The 24,268-nt window shown below is 37.3% G+C and overlaps 1 protein-coding gene across 3 annotated transcripts in view; it reads right to left on the bottom strand.

Annotated features, from left to right (window-relative positions):
- Positions 1-22,582: 22,582 nt before the first annotated feature.
- Positions 22,583-24,268, bottom strand: part of Themis (thymocyte selection associated) — a 176,330-nt gene continuing 174,644 nt past the window's right edge. For all 3 annotated transcript variants that reach the window (XR_003711309.1, XM_028766458.1, XM_028766459.1), the window contains one exon: positions 22,583-23,952. Coding sequence is in view for 1 of the 3 variants with exons in the window: in XM_028766459.1 (XP_028622292.1) it covers positions 23,911-23,952 (42 nt within the window). In the remaining 2 variants the exon portion in view is untranslated. The remainder of the gene's footprint in view (positions 23,953-24,268) is intronic.

The following is a 24,268-nucleotide window of genomic DNA, read 5'->3' as shown; positions in this document are numbered from 1 at the left end:
TCTTTTGAGTAGAGGAAGGCTACTGATTTGCTTGAGTTAATTTTATATCCAGCCACTTTGCTAAAGTTGTTTATCAGGTTTAGGAGTTCTCTGGTGGAAGTTTTGGGGTCACTTAAGTATACTATCATATCATCTGCAAATAGTGAGATTTTGACTTCTTCCTTTCCAATTTGTATCCCTTTGACCTCCTTGTGTTGCCTAATTGCTCTGGCTAGGACTTCCAATACTATATTAAATAAGTAGGGGGAGAGTGGGCAGCCTTGCCTAGTCCCTGATTTTAGTGGGATTGCTTCAAGTTTCTCTCCATTTAGTTTAATGCTGGCTACTGGTTTGCTGTAAATTGCTTTTACTATGTTTAGGTATGGACCTTGAATTCCTGACCTTTCCAAGACTTTTATCATGAAGGGGTGTTGAATTTTGTCAAATGCTTTCTCAGCATCTAGTGAGATGATCATGTGGTTTTTTTCTTTGAGTTTGTTTATATAATGGATTACATTGATGGATTTCCGAATATTGAACCAACCCTGCATTCCTGGGATGAAGCCAACTTGATCGTGATGGATAATTGTTTTGATGTGTTCTTGAATTCGGTTCGCTAGAATTTTATTGAGTAATTTTGCATCAATGTTCATAAGGGAGATTGGCCTGAAGTTCTCTTTCTTTGTTGGGTCTTTGTGTGGCTTAGGTATGAGCGTAATTGTGGCTTCAAAGAATGAGTTGGGTAGTGTACCTTCTGTTTCTATTTTGTGGAATAGTTTGAAAAGAATTGGGATTAGGTCTTCCTTGAAGGTCTGATAGAATTCTGCACTAAAACCGTCTGGTCCCGGGCTTTTCTTTGTAGGGAGACTTTTAATGACTGCTTCTATTTCTTTTGGGGTTATGGGACTGTTTAGATGGTTTATCTGGTCCTGATTTAACATTGGCAACTGGTATTTGTCTAGGAAATTGTCCATTTCATCCAAATTTTCCAATTTTGTTGAATATAGGCTTTTGTAGTAGGATCTGATGATTTTTTTAATTTCCTCAGTTTCTGTTGTTATGTCCCCCTTTTGAGTTCTGATTTTATTAATTTGGATACTGTCTCTCTGCCCTCTGATTAGTCTAGCTAAGGGTTTATCTATCTTGTTGATTTTCTCAAAGAACCAGCTCCTGGTTTTATTGATTCTTTGGATAGTTCTTTTTGTTTCAATTTGGTTGATTTCAGCCCTGAGTTTAGTTATTTCCTGCCTTCTACTCCTCTTGGGTGTATTAGCTTCTTTTTGTTCTAGGTCTTTCAGGTGCTCTGTCAAGCTGTTAGTGTATGCTCCCTCCAGTTTCTTTTTGTAGGCACTTAGAGCTATGAATTTTCCTCTTAGCACCGCTTTCATTGTATCCCATAAATTTTGGTATGATGTGTCATCATTTTCATTAAATTCTAAAAAGTTTTTAATTTCTTTCTTTATTTCTTCCCTTACCTGATTATCAAGGAGTAGGGTGTTGTTCAGTTTCCATGTAAATGTGGGCTTTCCATTCTCTTTGTCATTTTTGAAGACCAGCCTTAGACCATGGTGATCTGATAGGATGCAGGGAATTATTTCAATTTTCTTATATCTGTTGAGGCCTGTCTTGTGCCCAATTATATGGTCTATTTTGGAGAAGGTACCATGAGGTGCTGAGAAAAAGGTATATTCTTTTGCTTTAGGGTGAAATGTTCTATAGATATCTGTTAAGTCCATTTGGTTCATAACTTCTGTTAGTTTTACTGTATCTCTATTTAGTTTCTGTTTCCATGATTTATCCATTGCTGAGAGTGGGGTGTTGAAGTCTCCCACTATTATTATGTGAGGTGCAATGTGTGTTTTGAGCTTTAGTAAGGTTTCTTTTATGAAATTCGATGCTCTTGTATTTGGCGCATAGATATTCAGAATTGAGTGTTCATGTTGGTTGACTTTTCCTTTGACAAGTATGAAATGCCCTTCCTTATCCTTTTTGATAGTTTTAAGTTGAAAGTTGATTTTATTCGATATTAGAATGGCTACTCCCGCTTGTTTCTTAGTGCCATTTGCTTGAAAAATTGTTTTCCAACCTTTTACTCTAAGGTAGTGTCTGTCTTTGTCACTGAGGTGGGTTTCCTGTAAGCAGCAAAAAGCTGGGTCCTGTTTGCGTATCCAGTCCATTAGCCTATGCCTTTTTATTGGGGAATTGAGTCCATTGATGTTAAGAGATATTAAGGAGAGGGTGTTCTTGCTTCCTGTCATTTTTGCTAATAGTGGAGACATCGTTTGTGTGGTTATCTTCTTTTGGGTTTGATGGAAAAGGATTATTTTCTTGCTCTTTCTGGGGTATGATTGCCCTCCTTGTATTGGAGCTTTCCTGCTATTATCCTTTGTAAAGCTGGATTTGTGGGAAGATACTGTGTAAATTCAGTTTTGTCATGGAATATCTTAGTTTCTCCGTCTATGGTAATTGAGAGTTTTGCTGGGTAAAGTAGCTTGGGCTGGCATTTATGTTCTCTTAGGGTTTGTATGATATTTGTCCAGGATCTTCTGGCTTTTATAGTATCTGGTGAGAAGTCAGGTGTAATTCTGATAGGTTTGCCTTTATATGTTATTTGGCCTTTTTCCCTTACTGCTTTTAAAATTCTGTCTTTGTTTTGTACATTTTGAGTCTTGATTATTATGTGACGGGAGGTATTTCTTTTTTGATCTAGTCTGTTTGGCGTTCTGTAGGCTTCTTGTGTGATTATGGGCATCTCATTCCTTAGGTTAGGGAAGTTTTCCTCAATAATTTTGTTGAAGATATTTACTGGCCCTTTAAGTTGGGAATCTTCACTCTCATCTATACCTATTATCCTTAGGTTTGGTCTTCTCATTGCGTCCTGGATTTCCTGGATATTTTGAGATAGCAACTTTTTGCATTTTGCATTTTCTTTGATAGTTGTGTCAATATTTTCTAAGGTATCTTCTGCACCTGAGATTCTTTCTTCTATCTCTTGTATTCTGTTGGTGATGCTTGTGTCTATGACTCCTGATTTCTTTTTTAGGTTTTCTATCTCCAGGATAGTCTCCCTTTGTGATTTCTTTATTGTTTCCACTTCCATTTTTATGTCCTGGATGGTTTTGTTCAATTCCTTCATCTGTTTGTTTGTGTTTTCTTGTAATTCTTTAAAGGATTTTTGTGTTTCTTTAAGGACTTCATCCTGTTTTCCTGTGTTCTCCTCAAGTTTTTTGATAGTGTTATTTACTTCCTTCTTGTAGTCCTCTAGCATCATCATTAGAAATGATTTTAGATCTGGTTCTTGTTTTCCTGGTGATATGGGTAGTTCAGGACTTTCTAATGTGGGAGAACTAGGTTCTGATAATGGCAAGTACCTTGGGTTGCTGGTGCTTGTGTTCTTGCGCTTGCCTTTTGCCATCTGGATCACCTTTGTGCTATCAGAGCTGTCTCTGACTGGGGCCTGTCTTTCCTATTATCTAGGTTGTGTCAGAACTGTTTGGGATGGGTTTTGCTGCTTGAGTTAGAGATGAGGCCCAAGATGTGCTCAGTGCTCAGGTGGAAACCGGAAGGGGCCGGGGCTCCGGGTCAGGAGCGGATTTCTGGATCCCAATGAGTCCCAGTGGGTCCCAGTGGGTCCCAGTTGCTCCCTGATTGGGGGCGAGCACTGCCACCTCCTAGCCTAAGAAACTGCTTGAGCTAGCTTGAGCCAAGGAGAGCCCCGCTCCCTCTAGGTTCTGTGAGATTGGGTGCATAGCTGACTCCCGGGATCTGCTCTGGCACAGACCGGAAGGAACCCACGCTCCGGGCCTGGAGTGAACTCCTGGGTCCCAGTGGGTCCTAGCCACTCCCTGTTTGGGGGCAAGCACTGCCACCTCCTAGCCCAAGACCCTGCTTGGCACAGAGGTCCTGCGAGCCCCGCTTCCTCTGGAGTCTGGGAGATTGGGTGCAGAGCTGCCTCCCGGGATCCGCGAGTGCTCGGGCCCCGATTGGATGGAGCCCGCTCCAGGCCAGGAGCGAATTCCTGGGTCCCAGTGGGTCCCTGTTGCTCCCTGTTTGGGGTGAGTGCTGCTTTTTCCTTACCTGGGATGCTGCGTGAGTTCAAGCTCCTGGGAGTCCCTGTTTTTCTTGGTTTTCTGCGGTTGGGTACGGAGCTGCTGCCTGCGACCTGCTCTAGGCTCGGTCCCAAACCGGAAGTGCAGTCTGGGTTTTCAATGTTAAAAAGTTACAAGCCAAAGACATTGGCAGTCTGAATTAAGTAAAATAACATTTCTAAAAAGCCCAACAAACAAAAGCTTCAGAAAATTAAAACCAAGCACTAGTTTTAATGTATATGAAATACAAATAAGGAACACATAAACTGTGACTAATAGTTTTAAAAATTTGAAAAGAGTCCTTGAGATGGCCTGTGGTTTTGCTTATATACAGGGGACTCTACCAACTTTAACCTTAGAAGTCAAATGCAAATTATAGAGCTCCTATTATGAAGAACTCACGACAATTTTAAATGACAGGATTAGTCTAAATTTTGGACCACTTCTTCTTTGGTTGTTTGGATTGAGCTATGATCACAACAGGTTTCAGTCCTTGAATATTCTGAGATCTGTTCTTAGTCTATTCTTAGGTTGCCAACTTTGTTGTACTGAAAGGAATGCAGATCAGGAATATACATCATTTCTGGGTGTGTCTATGAGGGTGCTTCTGCAGGGCAATAACTTGTATGTACGGAGAACCCTAAGCATACCACAAGCTGTGGCTCTTAAGGCAGACAGCAAGTGGAGAAACACCCTGTTCCTCCTCTCTCCACACCTCCTTGTCTCCCTCCTTCCTGATCTTGGCTACCATCATGTGCCCTGCTCCTTTTCCACATCACCCTCCTCATCGTGAGCTTCAGAAACTGAGAGTTAAATTAACTCTCATCTCTCTTATTTGTTTAGGTCTCATAACAGAGACAAAAAGTCTAACATATTACAAAATAGTAACTTCTAACAGTCATCTGTGGCAAACACTGAATTGTAGGAATCTGGAAATAGAAAAGCAAATGTTGAAAATATTTTTGAAAAATCACAAAATAAATGATCCTTACTAACATAATGGCAGTGATTTAAATTATACTATGTTAATAAATCTCATTGACACTTATAACATATTCCGAATTATAATCCAAAAGCAGAGAAGAAAAAGTGCCAGGAAGAGAAAAACAACCATTCCACACATTTCGAGGGCTGGGCACTGGAGACAGTATAAGAGGTGCTTCCTGAATGTCTATGGTTTCTTTCAACCACCCATAAACTCTGCAAGGACAAGTCTCTGGTCCTCCATTTAATGGATAAAGAGCTAAAGGACCTCAGTCCTGTGATGAACAAATGTAGATCTAAATTCAGCCAATATGATTAAAGTCATGTTGTTCAGAATGTGTCAACACAGAGATACCAAACTTACAGTCTGGACAAAAATGTCAGTATGTCTTTCAGCAGTGTCATGTTTTACAATCTTTTTTTTTTTAAATTGGATCAAGTATCATATATTGTCAGAAAAGATGCTTCAAAGGTCAAAGTTGATTTCCTTTCATCAATGAACGAAGACTTTCATTTCGCATATTCATTCAGTTATTGTGTCAGGCATCCGTGGGTCTAGAGAACACAATAGATGGACTGTTGCCTTCGTGAACCTTATTGTCTCTTGGGACAGACATACAGACATGTATAAAAAGTAACTCAACTGTGTCAAATCTGAAAAAGGCAAATATGTAGTATTTGAAACTGTGTCATTTTTCAAAACTCCTACTAATAAACCTAATTCCCAAAGGTGGGGAGATTGCTCCAGAATTAAGAGCATTTTCTGCTCTTGCAGAAGACCCTAAGATCTCAGCACATACATAGTGGCTCACAACCTTAAGTAACTCCAGTTCCAGAGCTTCTACCACTTTCTTTTCTATGGTGCAGATACACTTGTAGGAAAGCAGTTATAATTTATCTTTGTATGTATTCTTTTTATTTTTTATACATAACTGTTTCTTCTGCCAGTATGCCATCTATTGGATGTATCTAAAGAAGGTATCAGAACTCCTGAAGATGGAGTTACAGATAACTGTGACCTACCATGAGGGTGACTAAATCTCAACTTTAAACTTAGACTAGGGGTAGAAAAGTAAAGTGACTAAAGTTTTACATTAGTTAGAAGTTTATCTGCTAAAAAAACAAATACATTGTGTACCCACACTAAACCATGTCACTTAAAGTTTTTAGTAACCATGTCACTAAAGACACAAGGTTATGCTATAAATGGCATGACTGCCAAGAAGTCAGCAAAATATTGTATCTGAGTAGATACTCCAAATTATGATGAGATGTAATTATGTAATATGTTCTTTAGCAGCAGAGGAGAGGAGAATGAAGCTGTCTACTAAATGAACCAGGAGTTCCAAGAAAAACATTTGAACTCTGAAGCCTGCTAGTGCACCTGAATTGAGATGAAAGACCACAGTGGCTAGGAAGCACAGTCCGTTCAAAAACAAGAAGGAAATGGGAAGTAGATGGATTGGAGGGGTTTTCACAGGGCAATAGTACATCAAGGGTAATGACTCCTCATGGTGATAGGATCATCTATCACCATGTAACAAGAGAGCCTGGTGACAGAAACAAAGCTCTCTAGACATGGGTGTATTTACTTGTCTAGTCTGACATATTTTATTTCCTGATAGTATTCTCAAACACTTGGTAATTTTAACTATTTCCTGTTTTGGTAAAACTTGCTGTGAAACAGAGGAATTGTGTTCATTAGTACTTGTCTTAGTTAGGGTTTTATTGCTATGAAGAGAGACCATGACCAAGGTGCAGTATGAATATTTTAATAAATATAAGCACAGGATTCCTTCCTGCCGTGACCACTTATGTTCCCTGATGAAAGACCCATACAGTCTTTACTTGAATATGCCTTATGGAGCACAACAGCTGGGCTACCCTCCATGCTGTTAGAATCTACTTTCGGTCTACAACCCTGTTATTACTTACTGTGTTTGATCTGGGCTGTTACTAGCTCCATTTAGCCAGCCCACATGCCATGTTTTATAGCTCAGCTAACACACGGTGGCACCTCTCTCCTCTACTGTACACTCCTCTAAGACATGGTGGGTCTCTTCTTCCTCCCCTTCCTTATGGTCCCAAGTCTGGAAACCAAAACCCCACTTATATGTCTTCTCTCCAGCTACTGACTGCTGGCATCTTTATTTATCAACCAGAACTAATTGGGGGCAGGGTCCTTCAGCGTCTTCTATGTGGATTCCATTGTGCAAACAGTTTAGGGAACCAAATTAACATTAGAAAACGAGCTGCATTAAGCCAAACCTCCTATATCAAGTCAACTCTTATAAAGAAATATTTAAATATATATTTATATATTATATCTATATATTGTATGTTGCTATACATTATAATAAATTTTAATTAATTAATTAATTAATTAATTGAATAATTTAACTAGCTTACAGTTTCAGAGGTTTAGTCCATTATTATCATGGTGGGAAGCATGGCATCTTCCAGGTAGATTTGGTCCTGGAAAAGGAGCTGAGAGTTCTACATCTTGATCCCAAGGCAACCAGGATAAGACTGTCTTCTGCAGGGAGCCAAAAGAAGACTTGATTCCACACTGGGCAGAGCCTAAGCATAGGAGACTTCATAGGAGTAGCACTGCCTCCAAAGTGACACACTTCCCCCAACAAGGCCACAGCTCCTCCAATATGCCCACACCACCTTCTAGTGACACTCCCTATAGCTAAGCATTCAAACACACATGTGAGTCTATGGGACCAAACCTATTCAAACTGCCGCAGTAATCTTTAACAATATTGCATGACTATCATTAAAAAGTTGAACTACATGCCTTCATAATTTCAGCCCTCCTAAACAATGGTGATTTTTTTCAAAAGTTTGATCATGTCAATTGTGCATATTAATGAATTTCTGGGCCATATTTTCACAATATGCCTGTAGTCATCATTGATCAAATTCAACCCACATTTCCCAACCTTACCCTCAGTACTTTGTTTTAAAGATTTATTTATTTATTTTATGTAAGTGAGTCCACTGTCCTCTCTGAAGAAACACCAGAAGAGGACATCAGATATCAGTGTAGATGGCTACAAGCCACCATGTAGTTGCGGAAAAATGAACTCAGGACCTCTGGAAGAGCAGTCAGTGCTCTTAACCACCGAGCCATCTCTCCAGCCCCCCTCAGTACTTCTAATGTATTTTACTTCCTAGTCCTCTTTCAGGCTGACTAGGAACGATACTTTTTGTACATTTATTTTATGTTTTGAAAATAAACATTGAAAACTTTACATAATCTTCATGTGTACACACTACACCAAACTCTTTCTCTAACTCTAAATATTTCTCTTTCTCAAACTCTAAATATTTGTAAGACTGGTAGCCCCTGGTGGATATATGGATTGTTCATATTGTTGTAGAGTTGAGACAGTGTTCAGTTGTGTTCTCTTTCCTTGGAATAATTTCTGATTTTTGCCTAGAGTAAATCATTCAAGTAATTTGGTAATAGAAAAGACAACTGTTTTTTAGTTGATATTTACTATAAATAATACTCTAAAAATTTTTTATTTTATGTATTTTCCAAAAACACATCAAAGAAGTATTTATCTATAACTTGCATAATATAGGAGTTTAAATCTATGCCTTGGTGAGGCCAGAGAGATAGCTCAGGAGTTAAGAGTTCTTGCAGAGGGGAGGGTAATATAAGAGAGCTCATACTGGTCTATAACCAAGCAGATGTGTGCTTAGGGCCCTCTTCTTACTACCTTACTACATATCTTTAAGTTATAAAAACAACTCTGTGTGTACTTTGTCATGCGTTAGCTCAAGCCAAGTTTGGTGTTTTCTCAAAATGTGTAAAGGCAAAAAAAAAAAATGTGAAGGTTACCTCTAAATATGTATAAATATCACATGCTTTAAGTAGGCAAGTACTCTGAGTGTGCTGACTGAAGACTTTAGCTTTTGCTGTTGAACACCAAAGAAGATAAGATTTTTGACACATGGTGTGAAAAGCATTTATTTTCAACAAAATTGTTCTGGGCATTTTAAGGAATATGCTGAAGAAAATTCACTTCTTATCTTTCATTAGCATGTAGGATAAATACAAGAAAATATTTATGAGCTCATCCTAGTGGAAAATGTGTCTTAGCCAGAGTAGAGCAACAGAATATGCCAGAAAACATTACAATATGATCAAATAAAGTACATAGAGAGGACCTAATGCACACTTTGCACGTTTGAAGAGCATCTGCCCTTCTGTTAATTAGGGCAAATAACAATGCTATTCTTATGTCATTGTTTTTTATCCTGCTACAGCAGGGAAACATCACAAAATATCATGATAAATATTCACCCCATAGGCTTCCAAACCAATCTTTCTTTGCTTTTATCTCAGGTAAATTCTAGTTTGAGATATGTTTTTGCCATGCCCCTTCTTTCTCACATACATGCAGTGATGTGCACTATTTTAAAGATTGAAGCTTTATGAATTAAATCTGTTTCCATATAACCATAGCAAGTACTAGTAAGTAGAATTGCCAGCCCATCAGGGATCTCTAGGGTGTCCTCTCACAGTTATCACCAGAACAAGTACAAATAGCATCCCCCTTTTATCACTTTGAAGAATTTTGTCTGTTCCCCAAGTTCACATGCATCCAGTCATATAGTGAGTTTACTAACTGTTCTGTGTGGTTTCTACCATTGACACCTCTAGGTCTGAAATATATTCTGTTGCTACATGTCTGTGGTTTAACCCTCACTGCTAAGTCCTAACCATTTTGTGATTACACCATAGTTTTCTTATCTATTACACTGTTCTTGGGCATGGGCTATTTCCGGTTTGGAGAAGTTTTAAATAAAGCTTCTAAAAAAATATTACTCCATAGCTTACAAGAGCATTGCTTTTAAAAAATAAAGCTTCTAAAAATATGGTTTACAAGGGCACTGCCTTTTAAACTTAGACTTCAGGAGTTTAAATTGGGGTCAGAGTACAGGTTTATATTTAACTTTAGAATATCTATCTAAAGTAGTACACCTATATCAGATGGATCCACTTTAAATCCCATCAGGAACATGTGAGAGATCTGGTTGCTCCATATTTTCTTCAAAATGTATCCTTATCTTCTTTTCCTTTAAATTTTACCTGCCTGCTGGTTTTGCAATGCTGTATTTCACAATGGGATTAACCTGTCTTTCCTTATACTGCCTGTGACCAAGTACACTCTTGCTGCATCTAGGGGTGTGGCCAAGGGTTCATTTTCTTTCCCAGTTAAAAACTTAAAAAGCAGCAAAGAGATGCTTCCTGACATCTTGGGATGTCCCAGCAGAGCTGTCATATTGCTCCTAACCAGAGAAATTGGAGTTAGTCATGGTTTTCTCTGTGTCATCATTGAAAACCACAATAAACAGACTCAAATGGAAGCTCAATTTGAGTTTAAACAAAACTTTTGTCCATGTTGTAAGGCAACCAGTATCATTATGTTAATCTCATTCAGGCATAGTGTTGAGAGTCACATGTGCAACTTCCCTTTCGTATATAGGATACACCATTGGCTGCAGATTTCTTAGTCTTCTGGCTCTGACAATCGTTCTGCCCCTTCTTCTGTGATTTTCCATGAGTGCCAATCCCTTTGCACTCATACAGCTCCTGAGGACTTGACTTAGTTGGGGAAGAGAGAGAATGAAGAAAAGGCAGACACACATACACGCAGAGAAAATGCTGGGATCAGGTGGTTTGGGTTCTCTGATAGACAAACTATAGTATCCATGAAGCTCAACCTGTTTATTATTTAAAGTTGAACAGAAAGGTGGGGTTATCACACCCATACCCATGAACAAGAATGTGGGTTATTAAATACACATAAACAAGCAGGCAGCGAATATGGTATACAGCTGAATGAATGGGACCGGTTTTTCCTAATCTGCTTCTATAGGAGAAGTCTTCTCCCATGGTTAACACTACAGGTAGAGAAAGCGGTAATGGACATTTTCTGCACACATCATTATCCACACATGGACCAGAGGAAGACTTTGCCACTTCTCTCTAAGCTGGATTCTTGAGGAGAGTTCCTTTTCACTCCTTCATGGATTTGAAGGTCTAGGGTCCCCAACATGATCATTCTCATGTCAACAAGTACACAAATATTTACTTTGGACTTCATTCATGCAGTGCTTACTCTGCTGCCATATTTGAGGCTGTCGTGTAGAGTTTCACAAAATTCCACATGGTTCGATGCCTAGATTTAGATCCAGATGTGGTTGTCACCGGCATAGAAATAGGGAACGCGTATCCTTCTGGAATGATCTCTCATATAGGTTGTCCGATGCCAAATGTTCAAACCAGAGGCACATTTACCTATAAGCAAAACCAAATGGATTGAGTAAGTTATATATGTGTGTGTACATATATATATATATATATGTATATATACGTATATATACATACATATATATGTATATATATACGTATATATACATACATATATATATATATATATATACATACATACATAAAGAAAAAAATGAATGAGTGGGGGCAGATTAGGAGATGGGAGTCAGTATAGTTCTAATGTATAAAGTTTTCAGAGAATACATATTAATCTATGCTACATGGGTTATATTAATTATACATGAAATCATGTGTAATTATTTATTTTATGCATTTCATTATATGTATAATTATATTTATTTATATTTATATTTATATAATTTATTATGTGCATAATTATGCACATAATTATATATTACTTAAAAATAATTATACATCAATTCATGTTTAATTGATGACAATAATTATATGTATAGATGTACATTATATATAATTATATATAAAGAATATTTAAACATAATACATAATTATAAACCAGAAATGAGTATCTTTTATAAAATAAGAAAAAATAAGAAAGAATTAAAAACACTAATTATTGATAGCAGCTAAGCTGTCAATCTTGCAGCTGTCTGGAGGGGAAGAATGGACAAGATAAGCCAGCAGAGAGACTAATTACATGATGAGGAAGAAAACTTTAGAGAAGACAAAGAAACACAGGACATTGGGGAGTTTCTCCTTACTCAGGCTCTGGACAGAATCAGAAAGAATGTGGCAGAAAAGGAGAACATACCATAGCTCCATAAATGTAGAAAAACAGAACCTTCTGGTGGCTCAGAGGGATTGAGTGGCAGTGGAAATTCTAGGAGGAAAAGTACGTTATCTAAAGGGGAACCCTCTTTTCTAGGAATGGTCCTTTTACCGGCTCAACTGAGTTAGCTCCTAAGGGAGGAGACAGGAGTATGCCTCCATCATTAGCTCCTAAGGGAGGAGACAGGAGTATGCCTCCATCATTAGCTCCTAAGGGAGGAGACAGGAGTATGCCTCCATCCTTAGGGAGATTCCGTTTACTATTACATTTTTTATTCTGTTACCATTATTTTTTCATATTTTCATTTTCATTGTTTGTGTAGAATCATTGGTGAAGAGGATACATAAGACCCTTGTCCTTTCTTAAAATTAGCTTGTGTACAATTAGCTGAATGAACTATCAGAATTAATTTTAACAATCTATGAGTTTTCCTTATATATTCTAGATAGGAAGCTTTGCTTGAATTCTACATAACAAATTCCTTTTCCTATTTACTGAGTCCCATTTCAGTACCCTATTCTTTTTCAATTCAAGTTTTTGCTAAATTTATTTTTTTACAGTACATGCCTATAAATATTTTTTGCACTAAGAATTTAGCCGATTGTAAACTGTTTTTGCTTATTAACAAGGCTCTTTTATTCTTATTTTTTAAGTTATTTAGTGGGAGTCACTGTTCTCACTTGAGATGTCCCTAGCTCACAGCTTTTGTCTGAGCTAAGGAAAGCACCTTGAGTGTCCAGCTGCTACACTAGTTTTTTCCTTGTATCTGTCTTCTCAGATCTCACTGGTATGGTGCAGAGATGATTGTTTCATATTTCCTGACATAGGTTTGTGTTTCTAAAAGCTCTCAGGTATTGTCCTTTCAAAGACTGATTTACTTCCACTCTGTCCTCCCTCTCTAATTTCTCCTACTAACTCCAACTAAATATATTACTGACCACTGTCCAATCTCTTTAATGTCATGTTTCTTTTATATTTCTCAAAGGTCCATCTTTCTTTATACGTTAGACAATTACAAAAGTCTCCTATGTCATAAACTTTATCTTACAGTATGCCTAACCTGGATTGATTTGTTTTTTATTATTATATTTATAATTTATAATACTTTCATGTTTTATAATAGGAAAACTCTAAGGTAAATCCCCTGAAGCTATATGTGCTTACCTCTAACCAAGAAAACAAACATAAAACAATATCATAAAATATGTGCATTGATATAAATCCATGCTCCTTAGAGACTGAAAGAATACAGGGTAAGAAGTCTATATAATGTCTCATTATTTATCAGTTCCATCAGCCCAATAAGTCAATATAGAATGCTATCTGGCAAAGAATTTGATCATATAGTAATCCTAATTATGACTACTATATATTTTTTTTGTTATTTTATTTATATTCCAGCTATTGCTCCCCTTCCTGGTCCCTCCTCCCACAGTTCCTCATTATATTCCTCTTCCTCCTCCTTGTGTCTGAGAAGGTGCTCCCCTCAGTAGGCCTCCCCCTTCCCTGGGGCAGGAGAGACTCCCAGAAGGCCAGAGAATGAATGGAAATATACAGCCTCAGGGGATGTGAGGGGGGCTCTAGAATGTACCAGAGACCTGGGAGATGAGACTCTCTGGATTCAATGACCTTAGCCAAATTGTCCAACAATGGGGAGAGGGAACTTGAAGAGTCCACCTCCAGTAGATAGACAGGGCCTCAAGAGAAGGGACAGGGTTGCCAACCCACAATCAAACTTTGTGACCCAGAAGTCTTCCTGTCTAAAAGAACAGCAGGGACAAAAATAGAGAAAAAACGGAAGGAAAGGCGCTCCAATGACCAGCCCAACTTGGGATCCATCTCATGGGCGGGCACCAAGACCTGACACTATTACTGATGCTATGACATGCACAGGACCTCTATCTTTATTAAACCAGCTTTCCTGATCTTCACTATGTACTCTGTGAACTTTTATCTGGTGAATATATAAGTTTTAGTACTAGAAAGAGGATGAAGGCGACTCTGGCAGTTCCACCCCTGGAAAGCACTGACTTTCCCACTTTTTTCATCACGGAGTCCAAACAACCAAAACCACCTAGAAACACCACAGTGATCCATATATGGAAAATATTCAATTTTAACATGATGTAGATTCTGTCATAAAATATATGCATTCTGACACCTGTTCAATACAACTTACAGTGGCCCAAATTGTTGCTTATAGTGATTTAAAGTTGCAATGGTCTGGGAATGTGATGGAAAATACTTTGTCAGAGTTTTATTGCTGTGAAGAGACACCATGACAACAGCAGCTCTTATAAAAGGAAAACATTTAGTTGGGTTTATTCCATTATCATCATGGTGGAAAATATGGTAGCAAGCAAGCAAACAGGGCTGAACTAGCTTGGAGTTCTACTTCCAGACTGGCAGACAACAGGAGGAGAATATGACACTTGGCCTGGTTTGAGCATTTGAAACTTCAAAACCCATTCCCCAGTGGCACACTTTCTCCAACAAGGCCACTTGTACTCCAACAAGGGCACACCTAATCTTTGTAAAGAAGGTCAAGATCCTATGAATATATGGGGACTATTTTCAATCAAACTACCACATATTCTAAGAGGAAAAAAAGGTACTGGACAATTATTTCATCCTGGGGTGCTACACAATATACTTAGACTGAAATTATGTTTTATTGGATATTTTATTTATTTTCATTTCAAATGTGATTCCCTTACCCAGAGCTGAGAGAGACTGAGTATGGAACAACAGTACACTATTGTCATTCATAAAAGTCAACTCTTTTTAATAGTTGAGTAATTGTGTAACTGTACCATATTTTCTGTATCCATTCCTCTGTTGAAGGACATCTGGATTCTTTCCAGCTTCTGGCTATTTTAAATAAAGCTGCTATGAACATAGTGGAGCGCGTGTCCTTGTTATATTTTGGAGCATCTTTTGGGTACATACCCAAGAGTGGTATAGCTGAGTCCTCAGGTTCTACTATGTCCAATTTTCTGAGGAACCACCAGACTGATTTCCAGAGTGGTTGTACCAGCTTGCAATCCCACCAACAATGGAGGAGTGTTCCTCTTTCTCCACATCCTTGCCAACATCCTTGTCTTTGATATTAACCAAACTCCTTATAACAATGAGAAACACAGAATTTAGTAAGATCTATTTGACTTCTAGAATTAACTTACCAGACTTGACTATAGCGCTCTGGTTTCTAGAAGATACAGAAATAGCAGGTGGTGCTGAGATCCAGAAGAAGAAAAGATGCTAACAGCAAATCAGGTATGTGGTTTGAGCAGACTTTCATTTCTAATCTATTGCTCTGGCAAACCTGTGGTGTTAAAGCTATCCATAGCAAATAAAGAGAGTATATGAAATTTCCAGTTAACCCTAATAGATACATTTCTTTAGAGTCCCTGGAACATGGTCATGACATTTCATCATAAAATTATTCATTATTTGAAAGCAGATGTTACATGCTACTGAATTGAGAGAGACTGAGTATGGAACAACAGTACACTATTGTCATCTGCACCAATTCATAAAAGTCAACTAACGCTAGCTGCAGTCTACCATAATATAAGTGGCACGTGTGATCCTAAAAGGAAATAGGCCAAAATGATGCTTTTGAGCCCTATGAAAGAGTGAGCCTGATCCGGACCTTTAATATGCAGCCATACTTCCACTCAGCTCATACTTATGCAGCTCATGAGGAAGTGCTCTCTATAAGCAACTAATAAAATGAATTACACTGTTACATGGATCAGTAAACATGATAGATTAATAGAGTCCCTACGTGAATTACTGTTACCTTAATTTCCCACATAGAGGTGAACGTGAAAGAAAATGGCAATGGGAAATCCTCCCAGTGGGCAAAGCTCCAGACAGCCGACCACTATACAAGCTGTCTAGTTTGCCCAAAGCCAAAAATTATCTACAGAAAGAACATGAGTCAACTTTGGCAAATTTATTTATCTCATTCTGTTTCAGATTCCTTTATAGATAAAATATGAGTTGAAATAAAAGCTTTTTAGGTTTTGGGTGGATATAAACTGCTTAATGCTTTCTCCAATAAGACAGACAGACAGACAGGACAGAGAGAGAGAGAGAGAGAGAGAGAGACAGAGACAGAGACAGAGACAGAGACAGATAAATACATATAAATATGGATACAGAATTAGGTAGATAGATATAGTCTATACATATTAATTCAAATAAAATGTAAAATATTAACTCAAGGCTTTTTACTTTGGGGAAATTGTATAAGATCAGACCAGGCATTGATATCTCATTTCTTAAATGTCATCAATTTATTTAGCAAAAATAAATTGAGAACCAAATACTCTTCTACATACCTAGGTTAATAGTTTACAAACCAAATAAAAACTTCTGTCCTCTTGAAGTTTACATTTGTGTCCAAAAGAGATGTAAAATAAGCTGTATGTGTCAAATATGTAACAGGTAGATCCAAATATATAAAAACTAAAACAGTGAAGCATATGAGAAGGGCCAGGATGAGTTGAGGTTAAAACCTAAGCCAAGTGATTAGGGCAGGCTGCAGAGAGGATGTAACTTGTGGATCAGACCTATGGAAGTGAGATAATGACCTTCATGGAGAGCTGAGTAGCAGAGCTTCAAAGCATGGAAAACAACTACAAAGGCCTCGAGCTTGGGTTGGTTCTGGCATAGCTGATGGAAGACCAGGGGGATGCTAGCAGGTAGGTGAGAAAGGCATTGAAGAAGTGAAAAGATTGGGCAACAAAGAACGGTGTAGATATTTTTAGACGTTTTGACTTTCATTCTGAGCACAGTGGGAAGCCTGTGTGACACATGTTACACACGCCCATTCTGTATACTGGGTAGAACAGCTGCATCTATATCCCAAACAAAGGGGAAGGACATTGTCAGGTTATCATAATAGACCAATGGAGTCAGTGGATGTTTGAATTAAAACAGTAGAAGTGGAAGCAGTAAATGATAAAATCCTACAAATGTTATGATAAATTAAAAAATTATGCTCAAATGACTGAGTTCCATTTTTAGTATCCTTAATTATCAAGGTTCATTTATATCCTAATTCATTCTTTTCACAAATTTATATATTCTTTACTATTTAGCAGTAATTTGACAAGGCTGTCTATGAGCTTAGGGTTTATATAAGAAAAAATTGCAAGCGGGGTCTTACAAGTCTTGGCATTATGTGATTGGGTAAATGAGTAAAGGAATATTGGCCTTTAAACTGATTGATGCATATTATCTGTTCAAACCACAAGGAGAGACAACTAAAAGAGGAATCTTGACCTGGGAATGACTCAGATTTCTTAACTCATTCTGTTATTGTGACCAGTCTATCCTGTTATTGTGAGCTGGCCACAGTAATTATCTCTATTTTCAACTGCTGAGAACATTTTGTGGTCTCTTTCCCAGAGCCCAAGGTGACCATGGCACTCTGAGGACAAGCAACTTAAAATGGAGTTTGAAGAGCAAAATGAAGTCTATCCTGCTACTCTGGCCTCTTCATGAGGAAGGTCCCAGCTCATTGTGGGTGGGGCCATCCTTGGGCTGGTGGTCCTAGATAATTTTAAAAAGTAGGCTGGTTGTCTGGAGTCTAATTTCTTGAGTTCTTTGTATATATTGGATATTAACCCTCTATTGGATGTAGTATTGGTAAAGATCTTTTCCCAACCTGTTGGTTGCCATTTTGTTCTATTGAAATTGTCCTTTTCCTTACAGAAGCTTTGCAATTTTATGTCATCCCATTTAGCAACTCTTTATCTCAGAGCATAAGTTCTGTTCAGGAAAATTTCTTCTGTGCAGGGTATTTGAGGTTCTTTCCCACCTTCTAGTCTATTAGTTTCAGTGTATCTGGTTTTATGAGAAGGTCCTTTATCCACTTGGACTTGAGCTTTATACAAGGAGATAAGAATGTTTCGATTTGCATTCTTCTACATGCTGACCTCCAGTTGAAACAGCACCATTTGTTGAAAATGCTGTCCTTTTTCCACTGGACAGTTTTAGCTCCATTGTCAAAAATCAAGTGACCATAGGTGTGTGAGTTCATTTTGGGGTCTTCAATTCTATTCCATTGATCTTCCTGCCTGTCTCTGTACCAATACCATGCAGTTTTAATGATTATTGCTCTGTAGTACAGCTTGAGGTCAAGGATGGTGATTCCCCCAGAAGTTCTTTTATTGTTGAGAATAGTTTTCACAATACTGATTTTTTTTGTTATTGCAAAGAATTTGAGAATTGTTCTTTCTACTTCATGAACAATTGAGTTGGTATTTTAATGGGGATTGCATTGAATCTGTAAATTGCTTTTGGCAAGACTGCCATTTTTACTATATTAATCCTGCCAATCCATGAGCATGAGTGATCTTTCCATCTTCAGAGATCTTCTTCGATTTCTTTCTTCAGGGACTTGAAGTTCTTGTCATACAGATCTTTCACTTGCTTGGGTTGATTCACATCAAGGTATTTTATATTATTTGTGACTATCGTGAAGGGTGTCATTTCCCTAGTTTCTTTCTCAGCCCGTTTATCCTTTGAGTAGAGGAAGGCTACTGATTAGTTTGAGTTGATTTTATATCCAGCTACTTTGCTGAAGTTGTTTATCAGGTTTAGAAGTTCTCATGGAATTTTTGGGGTCACTTAAGTATACTATCATGTCATCTGCAAATAGTGATATTTTGACTTCTTCCTTTCCTATTTGTATCCCTTTGACTTCCTTTTGTTGTATAATTGCTCTGGCTAGGACTTCTAGTACTATATTGAATAGGTAGGGAGAGAGTGGGCAGGCTTGTGTAGCCCTTGATTTTAGTGGGATTGCTTCACATTTCTCTCCATTTAATTTGATGTTGGCTACTGGCTTGCTATATATTGCTTTTACTATGTTTAGGTATGGGCCTTGAATTCCTGATCTTTTCAAGACTTTTACCATGAAGGGATGTTGAATTTTGTCAAATGCATTCTCAGTATCTAGTGAGGTGATCATGTGGTTTTTTTTCTTTGAGTTTGTTTATATAGTGGATATGATGTATTTCTGAATATTGAACCATCCCTGCATTCCTGGAATAAAGCCTTGATCATGATGGATGGATGATTGTTTTGATGTGTTCTTGGATTCATTTTGCAAGAATTTTATTGAGTATTTTTGCATGTATATTCAGAAGGGAGATTAGTCTGAATTTTTCTTTCTTTGTTGTGTCTTTTTGAGGTTTAGGTATGAGCATAATTGTGGCTTCATAGAACAAATTGGGTAGTGTTATTTCTGTTTCTGTTTTGTGGAATAATTTGAAGAGACTTGGTATTAGGTCTTCCTTGAAGGTCTGATAGAATTCCTCACTAAAACCATCTGGTTCTGCACTTTTGTGGGGGGTGGGGTGGGGTGGGGAGACTTTTAATGACTGCTGCTATTTCGTTAGGTGTTATGGGACTGTTTAGATGGTTTATCTTCTCCTGATTTAACTTTGGTACCTGGTATCTGTCTAGAGAATTGTCCATTTCCTCCAGGTTTTCCAGTTTTGTTGAGTATAGATTTTTGCAGTAGGATTTGATGAGATTTTTAATTTTCTCAGTTTCTGTTGTTATGTCATCTGTTTCAGTTCTGATTTTATTAATTTGTATACTGTCTCTGTACCCTCTGGTTAGTCTGGCTAAGGATTTATCTGTCTTGCTGAGTTTTTCAAAGAACCAGCTTCTGGTTTTGTTGATACTTTGTATAGTACTTTTTGTTTCTACTTGGTTGATTTCAGTCCTGAGTTTGATTATTTCTTGCTGTCTACTCCTCTTTGGTGCATTTGCTTCTTTTTGTTCTAGAGCTTTCAGGTGTGCTGTCAAGTTGCTAGTGTATGCTCTCTCCAGTTTCTTTTTGAAGGCACTTAGAGCTATGAGTTTTCCTCTTAGCACTGCTTTCATTGTGTCCCATAAGTTTTGGTATGATGTGTCTTCATTTTTATTAAATTCTAAAAAGTTTTTAATTTCTTTCTTTATTTATTCCCTGACCAAGTGATCATTGAGTAGATCATTTTTCAGTTTCCATGTGTATGTGGGCTTTACATTGTTTTTGTTATTGAAGAGCAGCCTTAGTTAGTAGTGATCTGATAGTATGCAAGGGATTATTTCAACCAAACAATTCTATTTGAAAATGGGGTACCGAGCTAAACAAAGAATCTGCAACTGAGGAAATTCGAATGGCTGAGAAGCACCTAAAGAAATGTTCAAGATCCTTAGTCATCAGGGAAATACAAATCAAAACAACCCTAAGATTCCACCTCACACCAGTCAGAATGGCTAAGATCAAAAACTCAAGTGATAGCAGATGCTAGTGAGGATGTGGAGAAAGAGGAACACTCTTCCATTGTCGGTGGGATTGCAAGCTGGCACAACCACTCTGGAAATCAGTCTGGTGGTTCCTCAGAAAATTGGATATAGCAATACCTGAGGACTCAGCTATACCACTCCTGAGCATTTACCCAGAAGATGCTCCAACATATAACAAGGACATATGCTCCACTATGTTCATAGCAGCCTTATTTAGAAGCTTGAAAGAACCCAGATGTCCTTCAACAGAGGAATTGATACAGAAAATGTGGTACATTTACACAATGGAGCATTACTCAACTATTAAAAACAATGAATTCATGAAATTCTTAGGCAAATGAATGGAACTAGAAAATATCACCATGAGAGAGGTAACCCAATCACAAAAGAAAGCACAGGGTATGCACTCACTGATAATACAATACTCAAGATACAATTCATAGACCACATGAAGCTCATGAAAAAGGAAGACCAAAGTGTGGGTGCATCAGTCCTTCTCAGAAGGAGTAACAAAATACTCGTGGGAGCAAATATGGAGACAGCATATGGGACAGAAACTGAAGGAGGGTTGTCTGCAGACTATTCTACCTGGGTATCCATCCTATGTGCAGTCACCAAAGGTAGACAGTGATGTGGATGTCAGGAAGTACATGCTGACAGGAGCCTGATATAGCTGTCTCCTTAGAGGTCTGCCAGAACCTGAGATATACAGAGGCAGATGCTCACAGCTAACTATTGATCTGATCATGGGGTTCCCAATGGTGGAGTTAGAGAGAAGACTGAAGGAGCTGAAAGGTTTTCAGCCCCATGCGGAAAGCAACAATACTAACCAACCAGAGCTGACAGGGTCTAAATCTAGAAGCACATAGGGAGGGACCCATGGCTCCAGCTGTATATGTAAGGGAGGATGGCCTTGTCGGGCACAGGTAGGAGAGGAGGTCCTTGGTCCTATGAAAGCTAGATACCCCAGTGTGGGGGAATTTGAGGGCACATCATCCTAGAAGCAAGGGGAGGGAAGATGGGATAGTGGATTCCTGGAAGGAGAGGGGTATGGGGAAAGGGGATAACATCTGAAATGTAAGTAAAATATCCAATTGAAAAAAACTGAAAAAAAATAATAAAAAAAATAAAAAGCAGACTGAGGAAACCATGAGGAGAAAGTAAGCAGCAAGCCTCCATGGCTTCTGCACTAGCTCCCACCTCCAGGTTTCTGTCTTCACTGCTTTTGATGGTGAAGGGTTATATGGAATTGTGAGTGGAATAAGAAGCTTTTTCCTCCACCAAGTTGTGTTTTGTCATGGTATTTAATCACAATAGTAATAACCCTAACTAAGATACCATCCTCAAACTGCTTCAATGAGTCAATATTATGGAAGGCAGCTTTTTAATTAGTAGAATTAGTAACTGGTCATATTGAAACCTATTTATATTTATGATTATTCCAAGAAATTCTGTTGCTCTGACTTGGCCCAAGATTGTAAACCCTCAGTGCATAGGAATGTAGGGGACACTATTTTTCTCCCTGGCTTTAAAAAAACAAAAAACAAAAAAACAATCAGCTTTCTCAATGGTGAAAACTTGTTTCAGTTCTAGTTAAAGAATATTCTTGCTAAATTGTTATAGGAAGTACCTTATTTCACAACCATGGCCAGAGACACATACATATGAACAGTGGAAATTTTGTTCCAACATCTCAAGACCTTGGATAGGTCATAAAGTTTATTGTATTTTTGATACCAAGACAACTAGAAGCAGATTATGCAAGAGGAATTTCATTAAGATAGAAATGTAAGACATGATTTATAGTAGAAAGTCTTTGATGATTCACAGCTAAAGGAAGAGAATTCATTTTCTCATTTTCTAGTCAAAGACATGGGCTTACAAAAAGTTTAAATTCAACTGTTCTCATATACCAAACTAAAAATACTCAGTGCTCACTGTAGGCTGAAAAATGAGAAATTGTATTGGTCCCAGATTATCCATAGTATAGCTTTCTTAGGCTATGTGGTTGGGTCATGATTCTCTATGATGTCTAAAAACTCAAATAAAGGGACATTCTAATTTACTGCTCAAATGTGTGTAAACTAAACTGACAAAAAAAACCAGATAAAAAACAATCTCCTAAAATTTTATTATTGATACATAATATGATAACAATTAAGTCATTAAGCAATTTTAAAGCATTGAAATCAAGATTAGCTATTACTTAAAGAGAAAAAAGATAATAGAAGGTAAGAAATCAGAATATAAACATTTTATAAAAGATCTTCAGCTGTGATTATATAATGAATATTACCTCATCATGTACTATCTTTAGAGAATCTTCAGTACTAAATCATCAAATAAATTCTCCCAACTCATAAATTAATTATAAGATTAAAGTTTTGTAAAAAGTCTGACTTACGAACAAAACCTAAAGCTTCCCACTATTCTCTATGTAACCTAACTAGAAAAATTCTCAATCTCTTCATGTTAAGAAAGTCAAAGTAATATTATTCCTGTATATTTAACACATAATAAGAAAACTTATAAAATGTGTTTGCCTTTAATTTTTACAGGCATATAACTATAAGTACTATTTTATTGTGAATTCATTAATAATCTCTTTGGCTTCTGTCAACTATATTTATAAGGCTCATTACAGTTATATTGCCTTTTTCTTCCCATCAAATATTATGGTTAACTAAATGGTTTGCTACAATTCTAATAAGCATTCATTAGAAGCATGATCAAGAATATAGTATGTAAAATACAAGGCAATTTTTCAGAGCCGAGGTGTTTCTTTGGTCAGCAACTCTCCCTTTTAGAAATAGAGAGAGGAGGTTACAGAAAGTTCTGTGACTCATAATGATGCTAGCTGTTGAGAGTTGACATTTATTTACAGTGTATTTATAAAACAAATTGAAAATGTGAAGTCAAACTCATTTTCACAGTTCTCAAGGAATCAGAAAAGAAATTTGGCCATTTTAGGTGACTGTCAGACATAATTAGTTTTCCTTATTGAGTCGTAGCAGAAATGATGATGAAACTGGAAAAAATGGGAAAAAAACTGCTAGAAAAAAAAAGGGATGAAAATTCAATGAGAGTTTAGACTTTTAAAAATAGAATCTTACTCAATAATTGAAGAACAAAATTATTTCTAATTGCCAGTTGTTGATAGATAAAATAAGCGACATAAAAAGATGTATATTAAATAAATGTGTCTTAAACAACAAGAAAACAAGATCTGTGGGTTTTAGGAAACTGATTAGACAATTTAAATTCCATATCATGGGTCTCTCTTTGAGATTTATGTCCTAAAACATTTAAGCTTGTTTTTGTCTTTGCAGTGGCCAGTCCAGATTCTTCCAGAGTCCATTGGGGAATCGTTGTTTTTCAGCTAGAAGGCTAGACTTCCTTCTTCATTGCAACATTTATGTTCACTAACCAAGTGGCTTCCATCACATCTTGTTATTTTTGATGCTTGTCAGTTTTGAAGAGTTCTATAAGTGAAAAAAGTAAGAGGAACTCATCAGGATGTTGTATTGGCTGCTTGCAAATATTGTTTATATTTTTATAAACACACATATTCTTTTGAGAAACAATGGGAGCAAAGTAAGATGAACCAAAAAGGAAAACCTGTAAATTATTCAGGCACAATGTACATATTTATGAGACAGAAAAATAATACTTTAGATTCATAATGTGCTTGCAGTTGATACCATGATTTTGTATTCATTTCCGTTCAGCATCATAACACATCAATTTTAGGAGAAGAAAAGGTGGAAAAACTGAAGCCATAGTAAAGGTGTGGCTCAT

This window comes from Grammomys surdaster, unplaced genomic scaffold (genome assembly GCF_004785775.1).
Source record: "Grammomys surdaster isolate TR1022 unplaced genomic scaffold, NIH_TR_1.0 168, whole genome shotgun sequence".
NCBI classification, from domain to species: Eukaryota; Metazoa; Chordata; class Mammalia; order Rodentia; family Muridae; genus Grammomys; species Grammomys surdaster.
Note: the sequence above shows the minus strand (reverse complement) of the source record. Positions and strands in the feature narration are given on the sequence as shown.